This window comes from Falco rusticolus, chromosome 12 (assembly GCF_015220075.1).
Source record: "Falco rusticolus isolate bFalRus1 chromosome 12, bFalRus1.pri, whole genome shotgun sequence".
Lineage (NCBI taxonomy): Eukaryota > Metazoa > Chordata > Aves > Falconiformes > Falconidae > Falco > Falco rusticolus.
The window spans coordinates 7,511,022-7,531,567 of record NC_051198.1 but is presented as its reverse complement, the minus strand read 5'-3'; the positions used below and the strand labels follow the sequence as shown (position 1 = coordinate 7,531,567).

Below are 20,546 nucleotides of genomic sequence, written 5' to 3'. Positions count from 1 at the left end.
TCTTCTCCCCTGCCCAGTCTGTTCCTGACTGAAAGAAAATCAGATACAGATAACAGCAGTGTTTTAGGAGTAAGTGCACAGACTGTATGTAAATAAGCAGGATGTGCGTGACTCCCTTAACAGTTTCATGTGTTGGTGAATTCGCCAAGATCATAATATGGGACTGGCTCTTCAGCGCTCTGGGCAAAATCACGGGCCTCTGTTCTCATAAAGGCATTTTAGGGGTTGCATCAAAGTACTTTAAAAACTGTGTCGGATATACATATATATATGATGCATCATTCCATGAAGTGAAAAATCGCACATTTTGTATTGTGAAGAATCACAGAATTGTTGAGCTTGGAAGGAACCTCTGGAGATGATCTAGTCCAGCCCCTTGCTCCAGGAGAGTTCTCTTGTCTTTGAAATCCTTATCAATAAGTAAGCGTATTCACTCTTCTTCCCCCTGCTTTTTCCTGCTCAGATTTTTACTTTTTGTTCATATCTATTCTTTCCAGTCCATTGTGTGCCACATGGATGCCTTTGCTGGCAAGATGAAACAGGTAGGGTAGAATAGGAAATTACATCTATGGAGAGATGGCTTGTGCTTGCTAACTTGGCTGTTGAGCTATGCACTCAGCCAGCACTTTGGTCTCTCGTTATGGAAGCCGCTGAACTGTAGAATCTTCCTTGAAAATTCATTTTCAACAGGAATGAAAGTGGTGTGCAAATCTGTGGAGTAAATCTTTTTCAAGGAAGTTTTAATGCCAAGAAATTGACTTGTGAGGTAGGACGTTGGCTTTGTGGTCCGCATGTATTGAGGGCAGTAGGGGCTGCGCTGGGATCCAGTTACTGCCGATACCTGGGCAGGTGCCGTTTATCTGTCTGGCCTGTGTCCCTCTGAGTCTGTGCTCCAAATGCCCAGCGGAATTTCACATACAAATCTTGTATGCTGTATAGATGGTTTGAGCTACGCTTTGTGAGATAGATCTTATGATGCAGTTAATCACTTTGTAGAAATATGTATTATCTCTCAAAATCAGTCTGGTCCTGTAAGATTTGGGGAATAATAGGTAATTTAATGCATCACAGATGAAGCAGCTGCATATGGAGGAGAGTTATGTCATTGTTACAGTGAACCAGAGGGTAGAGGAAGAAAGAGGTCTATCTCCAGACAGATCAGTATTTACCTCTGAAGTGAATGCTTCTGTCAAGAGTTCAGCCTTTGCGTCCAGATGCTGGTTGGAGGCTTCAGTGCTGTAGCATGTGGTGTCTGAACTAACTCGGTACCACCACAAGGCTGTGTGAAGAGAGAGGAAGCAACAGGCAGAGATGATTTGTGGGAATGGTAGCGTTGAGAAGCAGTCAATTAAACACAGTGCCACAGTGTTCAAAGCTGAGGGTTTTGTCCACAAAATAATCAGAATGGTGGTTTGAATTGCCTTTGGAAGGGTTGTTTTGAAGTAGGACTGGATGGATGCAACAACCAAAGAGTGCTTATTGCCTCTTGGAATTGTAATTGGGCTTCATGCTTGCGGTATATTACTGCATTTAGTTGCACAGGTTTTTTCAGAGTGGTAGTCTCCTGTAGAAAGCCCACTACTCACAGAGCAGCGCGTTCATAACCTGGGGCAGCAGCCAGCTGTGCAGCACCGTCTCCTGCTCTGAACAGTTAGTCCTGTTTCTATTTTCCATGCCTTTCCCAAATGGCTTGAAATAAGTGCAAAGATATGAAACGAAATGGAGACAGCAGCAAAGTGAACTCTCTTTTTATGTCTTAAACAATTTTCTGTGATTGGGAGAAAATGGTTGTATACGTTCAGTTAGCTAACACATAAGCTACTATCTTATTTCCTTTGCTGTAAGTTTTATATGACACAAGTGATGTAGTTTGGAAAGGTGTAATATTTTTACAAAGACATCAATAGCAGCAAAGCTTCTGATGGAGACCTAGGCAAAAAAGAGCTTGCTTTTTCCTTTTCAGTTAAACTGAGATTAATCTTTCAAAATATATTAAATCTAAAGACAAATGTGAAACACCCCCTCCCCACCCCCCCCTTTAATGGAACTACACTTTTTCTTCATTCTAACTGCTCTTGGACGTATATCTGAAATTCTTCTTGTTCATGGTAATTGAAACAAATAGGGTTTTTTAATAGTTAAAGTTACCTGGCATTTCCCACTGTTTAGACATGAATGATTCATGCATTTGGCATGTTTTAACTTTTTATCCTTTTTTATTCTTTATCTATAAAATCATAGAAAACCTGGCTGCATTGTTCTTCAGAGTGATTTTACTTTATTTTGCCCATATTAAGAATTTAATTGTATTGAAAGTGTTTTCCCACCTTTCCTTAGAGAAGATACTTTAGACACAGTTTGTCTGGATGTAGAATTTGTCTTTGGTTATCTTTGAAACCTACCCAAATTTATTGATGTTACAACCTTTTGAAAAATTTCCATTTGCATATTCTTAGTAGGTGTCTGGTGGTTTGGAAGTTAAACCATCTAAGACTTATCTGTCTGCAACAAGAATGTGCTCCATTGATCCCTCTAGGATCAATGCTTTAGGAATTGGACAGGACTTTGTTTGCAGGTGTTCTTCCTGGCAGCAAGTCAGTAAGTTAAAAATTTCCCCTGCTAGTGTGAAGGCAAGATGCAGCAGCTGATAGAAGTACAAAAAGCTAAAAGTTGCGCAACTTTAATTTAGTACTGTAGTCCATTATGTGAGACTGTAACAGTTTAAGTCTTTTCAGCATTAGAGTTTAAATTTTCATTTTATTATGTAACTAACCGTATCAGTATCTTACCAGACAAATATTTTTATTGTACTGTATTTTATTTTTTAAAATCATGGGCTTGCAAGTTTTCAGTCAGCTCTTTCTAGAGATGCTGGTAATGACAACCAGAGCTGACTAAAATACAGGTTTGACTGTGTTCCCATTAGGCTTAACTAGAAGTTACTCAGGAAATAAAGTAGAAGTAGTAGTTTTTTAACTTGTTAACTGAGACTTCTAGGCACTACTATGTAACTGAAAATAACATCAAAGCTAAAACAACTTAATAGAACTAGGTTCAGACTCTGCTGTATGGAATAGATAATAAAATACAGATAACCTGTAACTTCTGTCTTTAGCTTCTGAAAAGAGAAGAGTCATACTTTGGCAGTGGAGTAACTAGATTAATTTTTCCATCCTTGAATGAATGTGAGTAATGCAAGTTTCCATTTTGTACTCCTTTAAAACAAGTTCCAACACTTTTTGTTGAGGTACTGTATGTCTCAATAGCTAGACAGGCTCCGGCAGCTTGTCAAAGCTCCATAAGCTCTCTGCTTATGGCTTGCAGAAAGCAAGCTAGATTTTCATTTCTCCTTCCATTCAACAGGAGTCTCTTTCATGTCTGAAAATTGAAAACGCGTGTTTTTCAGTGTGGTGCATGGATGTGTGTGTGCCCTCTGGCACACCTGTTTCTAATTTCCTGACTTGAAAGCATCTCCCATCAAAAGAAGCAGAAAAACAATTTCTTTCTGACACGCTGCTTGGAGGCCCTTGCTTTGCAGAAGGCCTTCCTTTCGTTTGCCATCTTGGTTCCATTGGTAGAACATTATAAGATGCAGAGCACGCATTGTATGGGATGTTCAGCTTACATTGTGCTGGGTTCTTTCCCCTCTTCTTGTGGTTATTTAGAGCATTGGAAATCTACTTGAGAAATCACTATGCTGAAGAAAACCTAGTAAATTAATCCTTAGTTTCTTGCATGAAGCTCAAATTAAGATCCCAAGTCAATAGCAACTTAAGGTTTGTATAACCTGTGAATTAAGGTAGAGTATTAGTTACTGTTTGGTACAGAAGGTTAGATTAAAATTTAAATATTATCGCTCAGATTTCTTAACTTTTCTTCAAATAGTATGCAGTGTAAAACAATATCCAATATAGTAGCTGAAAATTAAAGACGTTAACAATCTTTTAAAAAGAAAATAAAACCCAAGCCCACAAAAAAAAACCCTTGTAACTTGTTTGTAGTGGAAGCTGTGCATAAGCTAACTAGCAAATTACTACAGAATAGAGCTATTAACTATTAAAGATCACTTAGGAAGGAAAAATACAAAATTGCTCTAGCTTAAATGTTACTGGCTTGTTTGTTTTCTCAGTTCAGCAACTGACACTTTCACAAACAGCATCTGGATTGTCTCTGTAGCTACCATGCTGCAGTATGTACCTGGCCGGTGGTATGCTGTTGAATTGCATTGGTTTCATTTACTGACAAACTAAACAGAACAAAATGTTCAAAAAGACTTAGAGGTTAAAAATCATTGTATGCATACAGATGAACTGCTTGAAATGCAAAGATTGGGCCTAGCTCTACAGCATAATGGCTGGTGCTTCATATGCTCATAAAACTTGCCTTGGCTAAGCTTTGTTCATTACTGATGTGATAGGTGTATGCAGAAAGCACTAAAAGGATGAATTGGTGTATGTACTTCTGTGTAACTGTATGGACTATAATGAAAAATTCTTAACTCTTTAAATAGGTCAGTAAGATCTACAGTTCACATTTATACCTGTTAAGGTATGCAACTGTGATACATTTCTTCCCATGTGCATATATTGACATTCAGGTGCCACGGAGTTGCTTTCTAGAGTTTCTGTCCACTAATGGCATTATGAATGACAGTGCAAAAATTAATATCTTTTGTCAGCATAGTAACAGGATTCCATGATCGGTTCCTGTCTCTCATTCCTCTGCAAAAAGCATGTATCTCACTTGTTGTACAGCACTGTGCAATGTTAACAGGTACTTTTGGTTTGGCTGATCTGATTCACTAATCAATATCTGGTGTGTGGAGTGCAGGGACAACCATCTTGCTGTGCTCCAAGCTCAAAAAAATGCCTGGAGGGGGCTTTGTACTTTTCTGTGCTATTTTTTGCTGAAATGGTAACTTCAGAGGACTGCTGATACATAAATAACTGTTAAATTATAATAGGATAACAGAAGCAAAAGAGGCTATTAAAAAAAAAAAGAGGTTGTAGATTCCCAGATTGTTCTTGTGGGGTTCTTGTAGGAATCAGTGAGGAGTGTCTGAATAGGAAAAGAGCTATTCTTTTCGGAAATTACACATTTAAATACCTACAGAAGAGGGAAGTCATATTTTACTGTTGGTCAGCTTTGCACTTTGAAAGAAACACTGTGTTAGAAGCTGTACTGTGGCGTGATCCAAGAATATATGTGTCTCTGAAAATCAGTTGTGATGCTTTCTGTATGATCATCAGGGGTTTTCTGTACGATCTCCAAGTGGTTTTCAAGCAGGGTTAGAAGCTTGTGGTTGAAGACGGTTTTTTTGTGAGGTTTGGTTGTGGGGTTTTTGTTTGGTTGTTTTGGGGTTTGGGGGGGAGGGAGTTGGATTGTTGTTGGGTTTTTTTTAGATTCTGGTTCTCGCCAAGCTTGTTGCTTTGAGAGCAAAATAAATGTGTTATGACTGTCAAGTGTTATCCTTCTTTGCTTCTCTTGTCATAGGAGCCTGTTGCTACCAGATATCCCTGAAGCTTTTAGCAATCTGTTGGGTTTTTTAAAAAACTTCTTGCCTCTTACCTAGGAGGCTAGAAACTTTCATCGAAGTATATGTCTTTGCATGTTAGAATCATAGAATGGTTTGGGTTGGAAGGGACCTTAAAGATCACCTAGTTCCACCCCCCCTGCCACAGGCAGGGACACCTTCCACCAGCCCAGGCTGCTCCAAGCCCCATCCAGCCTGGCCTTCAGGGATGGGGCAGCCACAGCTTCTCCGGGAAACCTGTGCTGGTGCCTCGCCACCCTCACAGTACAGAATTTCATCCTAACATCTAATATAACCCTACCCTCTTTCAGCTTAAAGCCATTCCCCCTTGTCCTATAGCTACATGCCCCTTGTAGAAAGTCCCTCTCCGCTTTCCTGCAGGCCCCTTTAGGTACTGGAAGCTGCTATAGGGTCTGCCTGGAGCCTTCTCCAGGCTGAACCACCCCAGCTCTCTCAGCCTGTCTTCAGAGGAGAGGTGCTCCAGCCTGCTGATCATCCTCATGGCTTCCTCTGGACTGGCTCCAGGTCCATGTCCTTATGTTAGGGGCTCCAGAGCTGAATTCAGTACTCACAAATGCTGAGTAGATGGGCAGAATCACCTCCCTCAACCTTGCTGGTCATGCTTCTTTTGATGCAGCCCAGGATATGGTTGGCTTTCCAGGCTGCAGGTGCACATCGCCACATCATGTTGAGCTTGTTGTCCACCAGCACCCCCAAAGCTCACAATCCATTCTCCGCTCAGCTTGTGTTTGTGCTTGTGATTGCCCCCCCACCTCCGCCATATGCACTTGGCCTTGCTGAACTTCACGAGGTTTGCACGGGCCCACCTCTCAAGGCTGTGAAGGTCCCTCTGGATGGCATCCCTTCCCTCCAGTGTGTTAACTGAACCACACGGCTTGGTGTCATCAGCACCCTTGATCCCACTGCCCACGTCACTGACAAAGACATGAAACAGCACCAGTCCCAATACTGACCCCTGAGGAATGACACCCATCACTGGTCTCCACTCAGACATCAAGCCATTGACCACAACTCTTTGAGTGCGACCACCCAGCCAGTTCCTTATCTACCCAGTGGTCCATCCATGTGTCAAATCCATGTCTGCAATTTAGAGACAAGGACTTTGTGTGGCACAGTGTCAAATGCTTTGCAGAAGTTCAGGTAGATGACACCAGTTGCCTCTCCCTCCACCAGCACTGTAACCCCATTGTTAAAGGCCACCAAATCTGTCAGGCACATTTCATCAAAATAGACTATACATTTCCTTTAGAAACACTGTTCACTTTGCCAGTAGTGATCCTATAGGAGGGCAGTTAATTGTACTTGCCCCTACAGATGTGGACATCGCTAATGCCAGCAGCAGTGGTTTTGTCAGTGGAGTATTTATAAATAGGCAACCTGGTGTTTGCACAATTTTACTGTGTTAGGAAAAGAATTTGTTTACTATATGAAACAGTTATTTCAGTGAGAAGTACTAATTTAACCCAGTAAATTTTTCCAGATAGTCATCTCCATTTGAGTCACTTCTGTGTGAAGGGTTATGGAAGCTTTGGTCTGTCATTGCAAAGTGTTTGTCTCTGAGATATAATGAGCTTCAGGTTACCAAAGAAGTCATCATTTTAACTGGGAAAGGATAATAAAATGATTTAAACTCTGTTTACAGCAAAGTTATTGAAACAAGTATATTTGAGACTTTAATGTAGAATTGAAAAAATCTTGTTAAGAGTCCCTGTTGGCTTGGTTTTAGTGTTATTCGGTGAAAAAGCCGCAAGTATACTAAGATATCCAGTTAAATTTAGTATAATGTGAAATAGTTAAGCAAATGAACCAGATTTACATTTTCATCAGCTTATGTGCATGATTTGGTAATGTGTTGAAGTTGATTTGACTGTAGTTGCTGTCTTGGGTCATGTTAATACAACTTTTTCAGAAGTTGACTAATGGTGGCGGTTAGGTTACAGGAGAATGGAACTATAAATTTGAAGCCACAGGTTTATAGTGTAAGTTATAAATCAAGTTTCGATTACTGTAATTCTGTATACATTCATTTTGTGTCTAGCCCTAGTATTATCTACAGCGATTTTCCAGTTTGACACTGTAGAGACGTGTAGGTCTGCTAAGGCTGAAAGGCAGCTCACACTCTGGTATTTGGTTCTAACTTGAGATAATAGGAAGGGCAATTCTATTGGAATAATGAGGGTAATTCTTTTTCTCAGCATTTATCTGGTCAAAGTATGTGAAACGCTGCTTAGTTATTTTTCTTACTCAAAAATAGATGTTCCTACATCAAAAACTTCAGTAACCAATTTTTCTTTTCAAAATGGGGAGATTATTTTCCTTAGTTATCTGTCCCTGCAGATTGCTGGCATGTGATGTGCTGAAAGATTTTTACGTACACTGCCAGCAGCAGTCTGTTAAGCTTGCTGTCTTATAGGTTGACATAAATATGACAAAAAGGAATGACTTTTGTCTGTGGGGATGTAGAGATGTGTGATGTGTTAGAATTGCAAGGCTGCTTTCCTTGTGGTTGATCCTGGATCACGTCAGTGAGCTGCAGCTGTTCTTAGCCCATATTAAGTTTTCTCTCACTCTCTTTTTTTTTTTTTTTTTTTTTTTTTCTTTGTAGCAGACTTGATGTTATGGGAACTCTTCAATAAAGTCATTCTCTTGGGGGGGAAATAACATTATACATCATGCTAAAAAATGGCTATTGTCTTTTTGATGCCAATTTAAGAATTACTTAAAAATGGTGAAGTACTAACATCTGGTTTTGTTACTAGATGCATAGGAGATGCATAGGCTCACTCTGATTTTTGTGTCTCATTTGCTTGATCCACATTCTAATTCCCATGCTTCTTGTCTCGCATAGGGTATGAATGTTGTATTTAAAGGCGTTAACAGGTTCTTTTCAAGAAAAAAGTCAACTTGCTAGGTTTTTGCTGAAGCATATGCTTATTTAGTTTTGTTCTTTACAGAAAAACTTAGTCATGATTGAATTTTCTTAGTTTAAAAAAAATGATAGCTATGTTGTGATCTATGGGTAAAATGTATCTTGTGGTTTTTGCGTGTTCTTCATACATTACTTTGTCCGGAATAAATATTAGATAACTCTCAGTTTTATTGTGGAGAAAAGCTTTCGAGCATGGAAGTAATGAGGCTATGAATGGACAGACCCTCCTATAAGCAGCAGCTGAGGACACTGTATTGTGTGAGCCTCTTGAAGATAATATCCTAACTGGGACACTTTTCTCAATAACTCAAGAGCTTGACAGTCTCAATGAAAACACTTTTTTTTTCCCCCCTGTGCTCTCAAGAACTGCCTCCCTTTGCTGTGTAATTATTGTAGTATTTGAGCTCTTGCGTTTTCCTCAAAATCTATAACTGTTTTTTACTCAATCTGTTTGCCATACAAAGAATTTTTGGTCTTTCTGTTGTGCCAATTGTATGTAGATTCAATGCCAAAGTAACCCAGAGTCAAACAATTCAGTTTAACCAAACTGTGTGAATCAGGAGACCCTGCCCATTTGTAGGTGTAATTTTGATTATTGAATGTAGCAAGATTTTTGGGACACGAGTATACAGTTTTTGTGCAGTCTGGTCCCTGAGCTTATTCTCTGACATCTAATGCATCCATAATGCTCCATAGGTGGGTTTTTCTTTTGTTGTTGTTGCTTTGTTTTTAATCTTGGAAATGGGAGGTAAGGACTTTTTTTTTTTTTTTTTTCTCCCCTCCCCCCTGCCCTGTTCTGTGTTAGCAGTCTTTGAAGAACAGTGTTTGTAAACTCACTTTGCCTTTAAGGGGAAGGGTGTAATTGTGTGACAAGTAACCAGAAAGAGAGATTCTTGGAGCAGGTTGCCATGTTAATTAGAGCTTAAAAATGGTGGGCAGAATGAGAAGCCAGTCTGTGAGTAGCTCAGAGATGCAGCACTAGACCTGCTGGGGTGCGTTTGTGCAACGTTGTGCCCAAACCAGTCGGTGCTCCAAACTCAGCATTTTGGGAAGCACAGCAGCGAGGCACTCAGCAGAGGCATTGGAGCCAGTTTGGGTTGGGTTTATTTATTAGTTCATTCTTTGTGCCAGATCTAGGCTGGCTTCAGCCAGAATCGCTCAGTTTTCTCTGTTCTGGGCTCCTAAGTGCTTCCAGTAAAAGTGAGTGTTATCCGTGGAGACTGAGCTGCCTTTGAAGCCAACTTAGGTCTGGTGTCTTACCAGCTCCGGCGCTCTGCCACGTGAAAGCAGCTAGATTGTTTCCAGCCATAAATTGTTTCTGGAAGGTGCGTAGGTGTATTTATGTAGTTCTGCACCTGAGCTAACAAGTCCAGCTGGATTATAATAGATTTTTCTTTTATGGAGCCAGCACAGTGTCTTGTGTCTTGTCATGGTTAATGAAAAATTTGCTAGAAAAATGTATAGATAATTGGGAATTTACTATATTAGCCTTTTCTATATATATTCTGGTGTCTAATGCAGTTTTAGGCCCTGATACACTGAAGTTAAAAGTCTGATCAAAATGTAATCACCTAACATAAGTAATTTGAAATCATTGTCATATTACAGCTGTAAATTAGTCATGGTTTTCCTTTTTTTCCTACTGGGTAGCACATTTCAGCTAAACTGGCGCTTGGTTAGACCTCTTCTAGCTGCTTCATTTGCATCCTTGCCATTGGGGAAAAATGTCAGGAACGGGAGGCACAGTAGTAGAACGACTTCTGTATATATGCAGAAGGTATCCCCAGTGTGCTTCCCTGTCCATGAAAATGTTGATCCAGTAAACATGCACTGTGCCATTTGACCACAGCTGTCAGTCGCAAAGCACAGAACAGGAATGCAAAAGAATGTGAGAGAAAAACAACAGGGTGAAAGTGTTCCTACAAAGTAAGAGTAGCACCTGTTTGCCTTCGTCATCAAGAGTTTTCAGGGGATAGCTACAGAAAGCACTAAGGCAATAAGTGGTTGTTTGCTGGAGCTTTTTAGTGTCTTAGAGACAAACCTTTACAAGTTACAGGAATTTTTATCAGGAGTCCAGTGAGCAGTCACCCTGTCAAAAAAGCATAGGTAAAGTCACATATTCCTTTATTGACAAGAGGCTAAATCAGATGGACTGCATAGAAGATTACATCATGCAAGGGAGTTACTGTGGCATTCGCTAAAGATGTTCTTGGTTTGAAGAGAGCTGCATCCAAGGATCACTTCTGTGAGAATGATTAGTAAGTGGATTCTTTGAGAGAGAGGATTGCATGCAGGATCTGGAAAAAGATGACAAGTTGGAGATGCTCTCGCTGTTTCTTCTCACTGTTTCTGCTTTTTCTTGCTTCTTGCCGTAGTTCACCTTTTTTGGTTTATGACTTTGTACAGTAGAGATTTCAGGAAAGTTGTGAGAAAAACTGCTGACATCAGTTGAATTTTCATGTGACTCAGCGTCACTCTCTTTAAAAATAAAAAAATATTGCAGAAGCCTGTCAGAGGGGTTTTTTTTTAATTATTATTTGGCCATGATGATATAAAATAATGACAGGGTTTCTTCATAATGATACCTATATTTTGACTATTTCCAATCTTAATATTTCTTTAGGTTGTGGTGAGCACCTTGTCCGAACCATACTGGCCAGAGAATGTTCATGTGCTTTGCAAACGGAGGATGCCCACCAAGCTCTCCTAGAGACTATGCAAAACAAGTTTATTGGTAAGAATATGGTGCTCATTGCCTAAACATTGCATAATGTTGTTTAAAATGCAATTAACCCTATTAAATAAAATCAAGATACTTTTGTTTAAGCCTTAAGTTGCAGTTGGCTTCAAATGTAGTGTTGTGTTACATCTAAAAAATGTTAAATCAAAATACAGAAGAATATTTTAGGAAATCTAAGGGAAAAGCCTTGGAAATACCTCAATTGTTATGTGAGTCATAGAATACCCAAAGAGGTTTGAGGAAAGAATTTCCTGCCTGAATCACTGGCTGTGGTGTACAATTGCATATTTTAGATTTGGTGGTTTAGGAGCATTAATAAAAATTAGTCATCATGTTAACCCTTTTAAATATAAGAGACCTCAAAACCACTGCATGTTCTAATTAAATTCTTTGGACAGACAGATTCTGGTTTGCTGTCTACATGATGAAATTAATTTCTTGAAAAAGTAAAGTAGATATCCTTCCAGAGTATTGTAAAGTAAAAACCTGATATGAGAGGATTACACACGACTACATATACATGTTTAATTTCTTGTGAATATAGGTCTTGTTTTATTTCTTCAAGTGATAAGAAAATACAAATGCGGAATTTTAAAGTATCTGTATAAGCTTTAACTTCAGAAGATAGCATAGATTCCAGTGAGACATGCACTGTCTTTATAGCCCTTAAAATTTTTGAATCCAGAGACAAGTTTGACCTTCCAAATTTCTTGTGGGCAGCATAACACTTCTTGTACACTGTGTTGCCAGAGTTCATTTTTAGGGTGTTTTAATTCGAACTGAGAGAGGGGCATATGCATACGATTTTGGGACCCAGGAACCATTGCCCTTGGTCTTGGCAAGCAGTGCATTGCAATTTTTTTATTTCTTTTTATAATGTTGAACCCGTATTAAACTCTGCTTCTGACAACATGATGTTTGACTGTTTGAGGTGAAGTCACCTTTGCATTGGAAGGCAGCACTTGATAGTCTGCTACTGTACTGCTGTCATTTCTAGGTGCTGTAAGAGCGCACGGCAAAGTAATCCCGGTGTGTTCCCTAAGGGGATTATAATCCAAGCAGCACAAATGTAACTTTGTATTTAATCACATATTCCAGTGCACAGTGGCACAAAATTAGGGATTTATTTACCCAAGAGAATCCTTTAAGAAGGATGTTTGTGATAGCTTCGCTAATTGGAAACACTACTGTCAAGGTGTTAGATGGAAGTGACCTAACTTCAGGAAAGTCAGATCTTTAGTCCATACTCTCAAAATTGTAGTGCTGTTTGTGGTAGGAGTACTAAAAGCAAACACAAATTGTACATATCCTTATGCAATTTCGTGTTAGTGCACGCACACGCACAAAATAGAAAGTTACTGCCAAAGTGATTCATAGAAACTGGCTAATAAAAGACAGAAAGATCAGGAACTTCTTAGCTGAGTTATCTTCTTTAAGTTTTCTGGGTTTTCTTTTTTCTTCTTGGTACCTGTTAGCAAAACTGCAATTCTTCTCTTGCTGTTTAGTCCAAATGCATTTTGCCACCAGTTTGCAGAGCAGATGTTTTTATTTTAAATGTTAACTACTATGTGATATAACCTTTATCCTTTACTAAAAATGTGAACGTGTTTGTGTTGGACTTCCGGACGTATTGAATATTGCTGAAGTTTTTGTTATACCTGAAACTATTAGTTGCAGAGAAGGAGGAGCTGCACAGGCAGAGATACCAGGCTAACAGTGTGATGTCATATAGCCTTGGGAAAACAGACTAAGCCCAACAAAACAAGGGAGAGTGAAAAGAATGAGAGACAGTATCAAATTAGTGCTTTTAATGATAGAAAAATTAGGAAGATGGTTTAGAATTCCTTTTCAAAGTTTCATGTTTTAGTTAGGGATAGATCTGTCTTGTATTTTCAGAAGCTTATCACTGCAAGTTTTAGTTGCCTGACATGAGGTATGTGTATTATCTTCTCAGTTGTACTTTGGGGTAGTGCTGAGGGGGGGTGGGGGGGGTGGAGAAAGATACAGCTGCCTTTTTTAATTTTTTTTTTTTCTGTAGGTTAAGTGTTTAGATTCTTTGTTTTGATTAGAAAGCATAAAATCTAGTTTGCCCTCAGCTGTCATATGGGTGAAGACTGGTTGAAGAAAACCTCTAAGTCCAGATACATCTTGCTGTTTACATGTGGTGTAGTACTAAGTTTGCAGCCAGTAGTGTTATTTTGGGGGATCTTTGCAATTCTGAAGTTGGAATGCAAGGTTATATCTTGCTAATATAGTGCAACAATTGAAAACATGCATTTCACTGAAAACAATAGGCTTGTGCTAAATAGGGTTTTGTCCTGTGAATTTTCATAGATGATATGCTAATTGATATCTCAGGATGTATGGTATGATGCAGGATTTCTTACTGTTGTGAAATAATAAAATAGACTAATAGACTATTTGCTGATGGCATGGTTTTTTTCCGTGCTAGGCTTTCTTAATTTGAAGTCTTGTCAAACTTTCACCAGAATTATAATGGACCAAGGCCAGAAAAAAAAAAAAAAGGCAAAAAGCTTTAACAAAGCAGAGCTAGAATGTTTTGTCAGAAGTCAAAATGTGTGTTACTTGTATTGGAGGGATGAACAGCTGATTTTGGCAGTTGCCATCAGATTGGTGCTTCCTGTTTACAGAACTCTCCAAGTTTCTGCAGAGCCCTGGGAATCCTTCCAGCTAGGGAATGCCTGGCTTAAACAGTGAGTGCTGTTTAAACAGCAGGTGATGAGCAAACTAATGGCAGATGTGCTTCTCTCATCATATCTTAGAGCCAGCTTACTATGGATAATGTACAATTGATGGCTGAGTTGAGGGTGAGAGAAATTAAGTTTAGATATTTTTGTAAATTGTATAGGCTTGCTATCTTTAGTTGAAGAGCACTGAAGGTTTGGTCTGCAGTTGAAGAATGGTGTTCTGTAAACACAAATACCTTCCAAACAGAAGAACAGAGGATTTTGTTACTCATCATTCCTTTCAAACATGGCCAAGTTTGTGGAATGTAGACTTAGAATAAATGTTTGTGTCATCTCACTGGCGGGAAATCTGGGGTTTTAACAATGGCAATGTTATGAATTGTACTTTAAAGCTTCTTATAAAGTATTAGAAAATAATGAGCTGAAAGACATAGTTGGAATCTGATATTTAGTCTTTCCTTAAGTAGAAATATGTTTGTCTATTTCTGTATTTTTAAGTTCTGCTTCAGTTCAAAAATGAGCAACATCTGCAGAAAGGTAATAGCAGAAGGATAACGCCGACACTTTCTCTTTTAGAAATTTTGTGTCAAATATAACTCTTGGGAGCAGGAGTTTGAACAGTTAGGAATCACAGAATATGAATTTCCCAATTATGAGATCCCCTTATTCTTAAAGAGTTATGAGACTGCTAGTATCATAGCACAGCGTTATTGTTACTTTATGTTTTGGTGCTGCATCACTCCAAGCTTTGTAGTATCCTTTGTGGTTTTGTAACAGAGCAAGCATGCTGTGGAAGCATTATTATATCTTCTCTATGACATGAGAAGAGAATGGAGTGATCCTGAAGTCTCATATAACCTGTATTATCCCCTGCAAGTTTGTGATTTCACAGGTTTGTATTCGATGGTAGACAGATTTGAGTAGGCCCCTTCGTTACCTGTGCCATAAAACCAGCTGAAAAACTAACACAATGTGGTGATGTTGTGAGGGTTTTTCTAGGTCCTGCCTGTGCTTCTCCTTGCCAAAAGCATTGGGATTTTATTGGACAGCAGTATCCTCAGTTATTTAATGTCTTAAAAACTTACCTGGAGAAGTTTGAAAGTACAGGTGCTTTTCCTTGCAGCCTCTTTAAAAACTCCAACCAGATGTTTTAACTTACCTTGAAATACAAAGATCTCTGGTTTCAGACAGCTTGCACTTAAACATTTAACAAATAATGATGCGTGAAATTAAAAGCAGGCTTCATTTAGTGCTTATATATTCTTCTAATGTTTATTTAAATCGTTAGCTTGAAGTTTAATGGTATACATAGCAGAAGGAGAGTGGCAAACAGCTTCACTTTAAACATGTTCTGTACACAAGCTGACAAAGTCCAGTGGCGTAGGTGATGTATAGATTATTGACCTGAAAAAGTCTTAATTTCACTCACGTTGCAGCACAGGAAGGTTTAGGACTGTTTAGCTGTGCTCTGTTAAAGCTGGGGGATGCTAAAGCACTTAATTGGTTACACCACGCCACCGTCAGTGTTTAGACCCAAGTTCTGAAGACTTTGAAAGCTAATGTAAACAATGAAGCTGGTAATGGCTTCTCTACTATGGAAGAGTACGAATGTAAAACATCTGATGAACAGCTGGTTCGTCCTTCAGCTGGGCAAGTGTAAATAAAACACTTCTTTTACAGTTTACTATTGAATCTGTATGAGGATGAATCTGTCCAGTAGCTACAAATGAGAAAAAGACCACAGGATCAGAAATGAACAACTATCAATCACATGCTCTGGAGGGAGCAATTTAATGTGCAGGAGACAGAAGAAAAAAATGTTCTTCACTTGTAGCTGTAATTCCTCCAGAGCAAGGCTGAGTGTTGAGGCCATTATTTGCCTTAACACTTGTGAAATCTGTATGTTCTATCCCTGGTCTGAGGTGAACCTGGGTCTTGCTGTTCAGTTATGGTTGCTTTTGCAGAACTTGATGGGATCAGTGAATGAGGAATTGCTATGAAGACCTGTTTGCGTATTTTTAAGAGACCATTACTGCAGATTAGTCACGTATGAAATACATAAATAAAAACTTGATAATGCTTTCTATATGTCAGATACCAATAGCAGAACAGTTGAGCTTTTAAGGAAGGGAATGTGTTTTCTAAAATATAATGTTGTGACTGGGAGAGGTCAGGATTAAAGCAAAACTATTGAAAGATATTTGTGTTTGCTTTTTTCTACCCCTTCTCTCTGGTGTAGCCAGTCAGTACTAACATTGTTAGTTAATGCTGTAGTTGAAGTTTTGCTTCGGATATTTCATGCCAAATTCTTCACTGGTATGCCAGTGTAACAATGAGTTTCATGAGACTTAAAATGGTATTGAAAGCCCCAGGTTTTTGTAGTTTTGTCATTAGCAAGGTATTAGATCAAAGATTTGTCTAGCAATTCTATTGCAGTAGAAAAAATTATTTTTGGTTAGTAGGCATATTTTGATTTATTTTAACTAAATTTTTCATTGTACAGCAAGATCTATCATTCTTGTAAGTACAGAGAGGGCAAAAATGGTGTAGGAGTGGGGTAGCCAGATCACTTTTTCCTCCTAATGAGAAACTGTAATGACTTTAATATATGTGGCAATATTTTGGTTGCACCTTTTATCTTCCTGTTCAAAATACTTATTAGATATAATGTATATGAAAAATATACCATTACCTATATTGTTATTTTTTACAGGAGTCTGCACTATTATTTCTTTTTCTCAATGGCTTGGCTGTAATACAATTATTTTTAGAACTAAATTAATGAAATATGTTCCTAACCGTTGAATTCATAGTGTTTTGAGAACACTCAAATTAATTCCTGTGTATGGTGCATGGGTTCTGTTTAGAAATACAGTATAATGCTAGTTTCGTACCATTATTTTTACAGATTTTAAGATGGATGCATAGCGTTCAGATGTCTAGAGTCTTGCTTAACGTAGACCTACTCATTTGCACTTGTATTGCTGTGTTAAAATACACTCTTCACCATAATTGTAGCCCTCAGTAGTAAGTCTGCGTATCCAGAAATATCTTTGTTTTAAAAAATATATTAATATATTTGAATCTTTCTTTTAACCTTTTTAAAAATTTCTTTAATTGGAAAATAAAATACATTCTGTGTTTTAAGGAATGTTCTGTTCAGTGTGTATTTAATTTGGCTTAGAGTCTGATATTTTTAAAAGTAGAGAAACAGTCTGTCTGAATTTACTGTTAAGTAGAATACTGTAATATTATTACTGTAGGCAGTTGTTTTTTTACTGCCACTATTTAGAGGTTAATTCCCCACAGCTCGGCCAATGCAGTGAATTGGAGGCACATACTGTATTGTTGCTGATTTTGCACTGAGATGGTTTAACTGAAATTGCTGGTGAAAGCAGCTGGAATGGATGAGGCTGTAGTCACACAGCTTGCTTCTGAGAGCTCTGTAAATGGCAACCTTCAGCAGAAGTGGGCAAACAGATGGCCCGTGGAAGTGGCAGGGGTGAGAACACTGTGAACCACTGCAGGGGTTTTGCAGGTGACTGTGTTGGTGTCTTTATTTGCTGCTTGTGTCTGGAGGTGAGAAGGAGGGTTATGCTATTGTTTCAGACTTTTACTCCTTTCCAGAATAATGTTCGTTCTGCAGCTGATGATAAAATGGTGTAGAAGATTAAAAATTGGCTCTGCATTGTTCTTACCAACAACAACAAAAATAAAAATCTTCAGTAGCTCAGCTGGCAATACTAGTGATACTAAATCTCAGTAATTTCTTGTTGCTACTGTATTTTGGCTCAATCTCTATTCCTACACCTCCAAGCCATGGCTGACTGCAACAAGAAAGCCAACATTACCCCATGTTTTCATCATTGTGTTGTAGTATATTGGTCAAGGTGCTACAAATGAGGATAGCCTGTAGACTATGGGTTTTGATGTTGTGCACCACTGGGCAAATAACACTATGTTCTGTCTGTAGGAGAGGGATAATGTGTACCATCTTCTTTGCTTTGTTTGCATAACAGAAATTTTTAAGACATTTCCTGTTCTAATACTCTATTCAAATGACCCACTACAAGTCACTCGAAGCTGTTTTACTTGTCACTGCATCACCCCAGTACTACTGGTATGGTCGAGTCTTACAAAGTTGGTGCAGTAAGACCTGGTCTCATTTGGCTTAACCAGTATTTGTCCTTATTTCAAGGGCCCAACTTGTGTAATTTGTAAAGAAGTCAGCTTCTTGCTTATCTGATGTGTTTTATGAGTGGTGAAGTTAAAATTATATCATGGTTTTATCAGGCTTTTATTATGTGCAGTGCTATTAAATTAATCCTCTTCCAGAGTTTTCTAGTTGAAGTAACAGTAGAGTGGCAACGTTCTTCAGCAAATGCTGAACTAATACAGTCATTTTTCTGGCTTTTGAGTGTTTAGCATGGACTTCAAAGCCTTTGAATTTTATGGACTGGTAATAAAGCTTCCGTGGTGCTTAATCATTGAAGGAAGTGAGTTGGTTCAGAAAACAACTTTTTTTTTTTAATGTATTTAAGGCAATGACAGCATGTTTAATGTCAGTAAATAAATATTCAAATTGTTAAAAGTTTGATCAGTAATGATGGCACATAGTTTACAAAAATACTGGGAAAATTAAGAAGTATGTGATTGGCTTATACACAGACTTTTCTTTCATCTACTCTTTCTTGAGTGGGGGAGAAAGAAAACCACTAAAAGTTATTAACCCAATGTAAGCATTTCTAGAACAAGACTTTAGTGGCATCAAGTCTATAATCAGCAGTTGCTGTCTTTTTTTACTCATGTTCAATCAGTGTTTTAGTATGGCCTTAAATACACTATCTGCTGGCTATGTTGTGCTGAAGTAGAACATTTTTAACCATGCTAATGAAAGAGGTTATTAGTGTTTTTCATTAGAACCTTAAAAGAACCTTTCACAGGCTGTAAAAGAGGAGGAGAAACACAGCTTATTAAAAAACAAAACAGGACTCTTTCTCTCTGTTTGCAATGACTTTTCACTACAGCATGGCTTATAGCATGAATAATTTATGCAAATTAGTATAAGATTAGGTCTGCAGACCAAGTTCAGGTTAAGACATTTTCTTTGAAGAACCTGAATTTCTGAAGAAAAGATTAAAGAATGCACGTCCCCTGTGAAGAAAACCTTTTTTTTTCCTTTTTTTTTTTTGTTGTTTGTTTTTCATTTGCTTGCAGAAAACATACCACATACTTAGCCAGCACTTGCTTAATGTAGTGAAAGTATGAGAGTTATACATAGCATCTTGGAAAGCATGGACTAAAAGATTTTGATTTGGGTGGTAAAACTCTTTACAACTTTCCAAGTCTTGCATTTCTATTTTAACCAAACATATTTTCCTGTTTTGTCATCTATTATGTTATGAGTGTCTGGATTCCTGGTTCACAGGGATTTGGTTGCAGTTGATGAATAACACAGTAGATGTAATTGGTACCTAGTAAAAGTTCTTGTACAAGCAAGTGGCATTTAAAAAATAATATCTGTTTGTATTAGATCAAATTAGATATTGCTGTTTATTTAGCATACCACATTTATTGTTTTCCTGCAATATGGGCTTCAATTTTAATGACCACCTTGCATCACTTTTGAATGTGGCTGCTCTTATGTCAAGAAAACATGGTAAAGCTTTTAGTTTTCCTTACAGTGAAGCCTGAAGTTGGTTCTTACTGGGTTTTTGTTGTTGTTGTTACTTGCATTGAAGGAGTAATTTTAATCATATGAATAGCTGTGGGCAAGTTGAAGGAGGCTGATGAGTTGATCTGCTCTAAAGTTCTTGTGGCCAGCAAATCCTTTTACAGTGTCTGTACACTAGGCATAATATGCTAATTTATTTTTCAAAATCGTTGAAAATAAATACATGAAATGCCTATTGCAATTGTATGTTCAGCTTTAAATCACAGTGTATTGGAAGTGTTTGACTAGGGTCTCTTTGGGCTTAAGTGCAAGAACTTAGTTAATTTGATGGCTCGAGACTTTTTGAATTGTATGTAAATCATACCATTGTTTCCACATTGAAAACTAGAGGAATCTCATTTCAAATTACAAACTTTAAAACTTTTCCAGCTTCTGATAGAAGGCATTGTATATTGTATGTCTTAAATTAACAACAGAAAAGCCACTGTAAAAAGTAGGATGTGTTTTGGCTTTTCTGCTGATATTCATAAAACAGCAAGGAAAACAGTCTATAGCAGTTTGATGATGTCTCTGTACAAAGCACTTTAAATTAGGAAGAATGAATAGATTATAAAAGTGACCCAGATTTGCTTGATTTTTTTCGTATGTGGCCATCTTTATATTAATTATAGTACAGAAAGAACTAAATATTGCAACATGATTTTTTCAACCTGACACTCCATTTTTCATTAGTGTGTCTTCCTTGATCCACAAACAAATGGTTTTGCACTCACAAATGTAATTTTTTTTTTTTTTATTCCATGTAGCTCTTTTTCTTTTTTTGATACTGGTAGTTTAGTAGAATACTATTCAGAAAGTTACTCATTAGAAATGTTAGAAAAAAATGCAACTGATGCTTTTGTAAAAGCACCGGGTGACCTGACAGTCTCTTCAACTCTTAG

General features: G+C 38.0%; 1 protein-coding gene across 2 annotated transcripts in view; it reads left to right on the top strand.

Annotated features, from left to right (window-relative positions):
• The window catches only part of TASP1 (taspase 1), an 87,945-nt gene that overhangs the window by 48,252 nt on the left and 19,147 nt on the right, over nt 1–20,546 (top strand). For both annotated transcript variants that reach the window (XM_037405617.1, XM_037405616.1), the window contains exon 11: nt 11,107–11,217. In XM_037405617.1, coding sequence (XP_037261514.1) covers nt 11,107–11,217 — 111 coding nt within the window. The remainder of the gene's footprint in view (nt 1–11,106; nt 11,218–20,546) is intronic.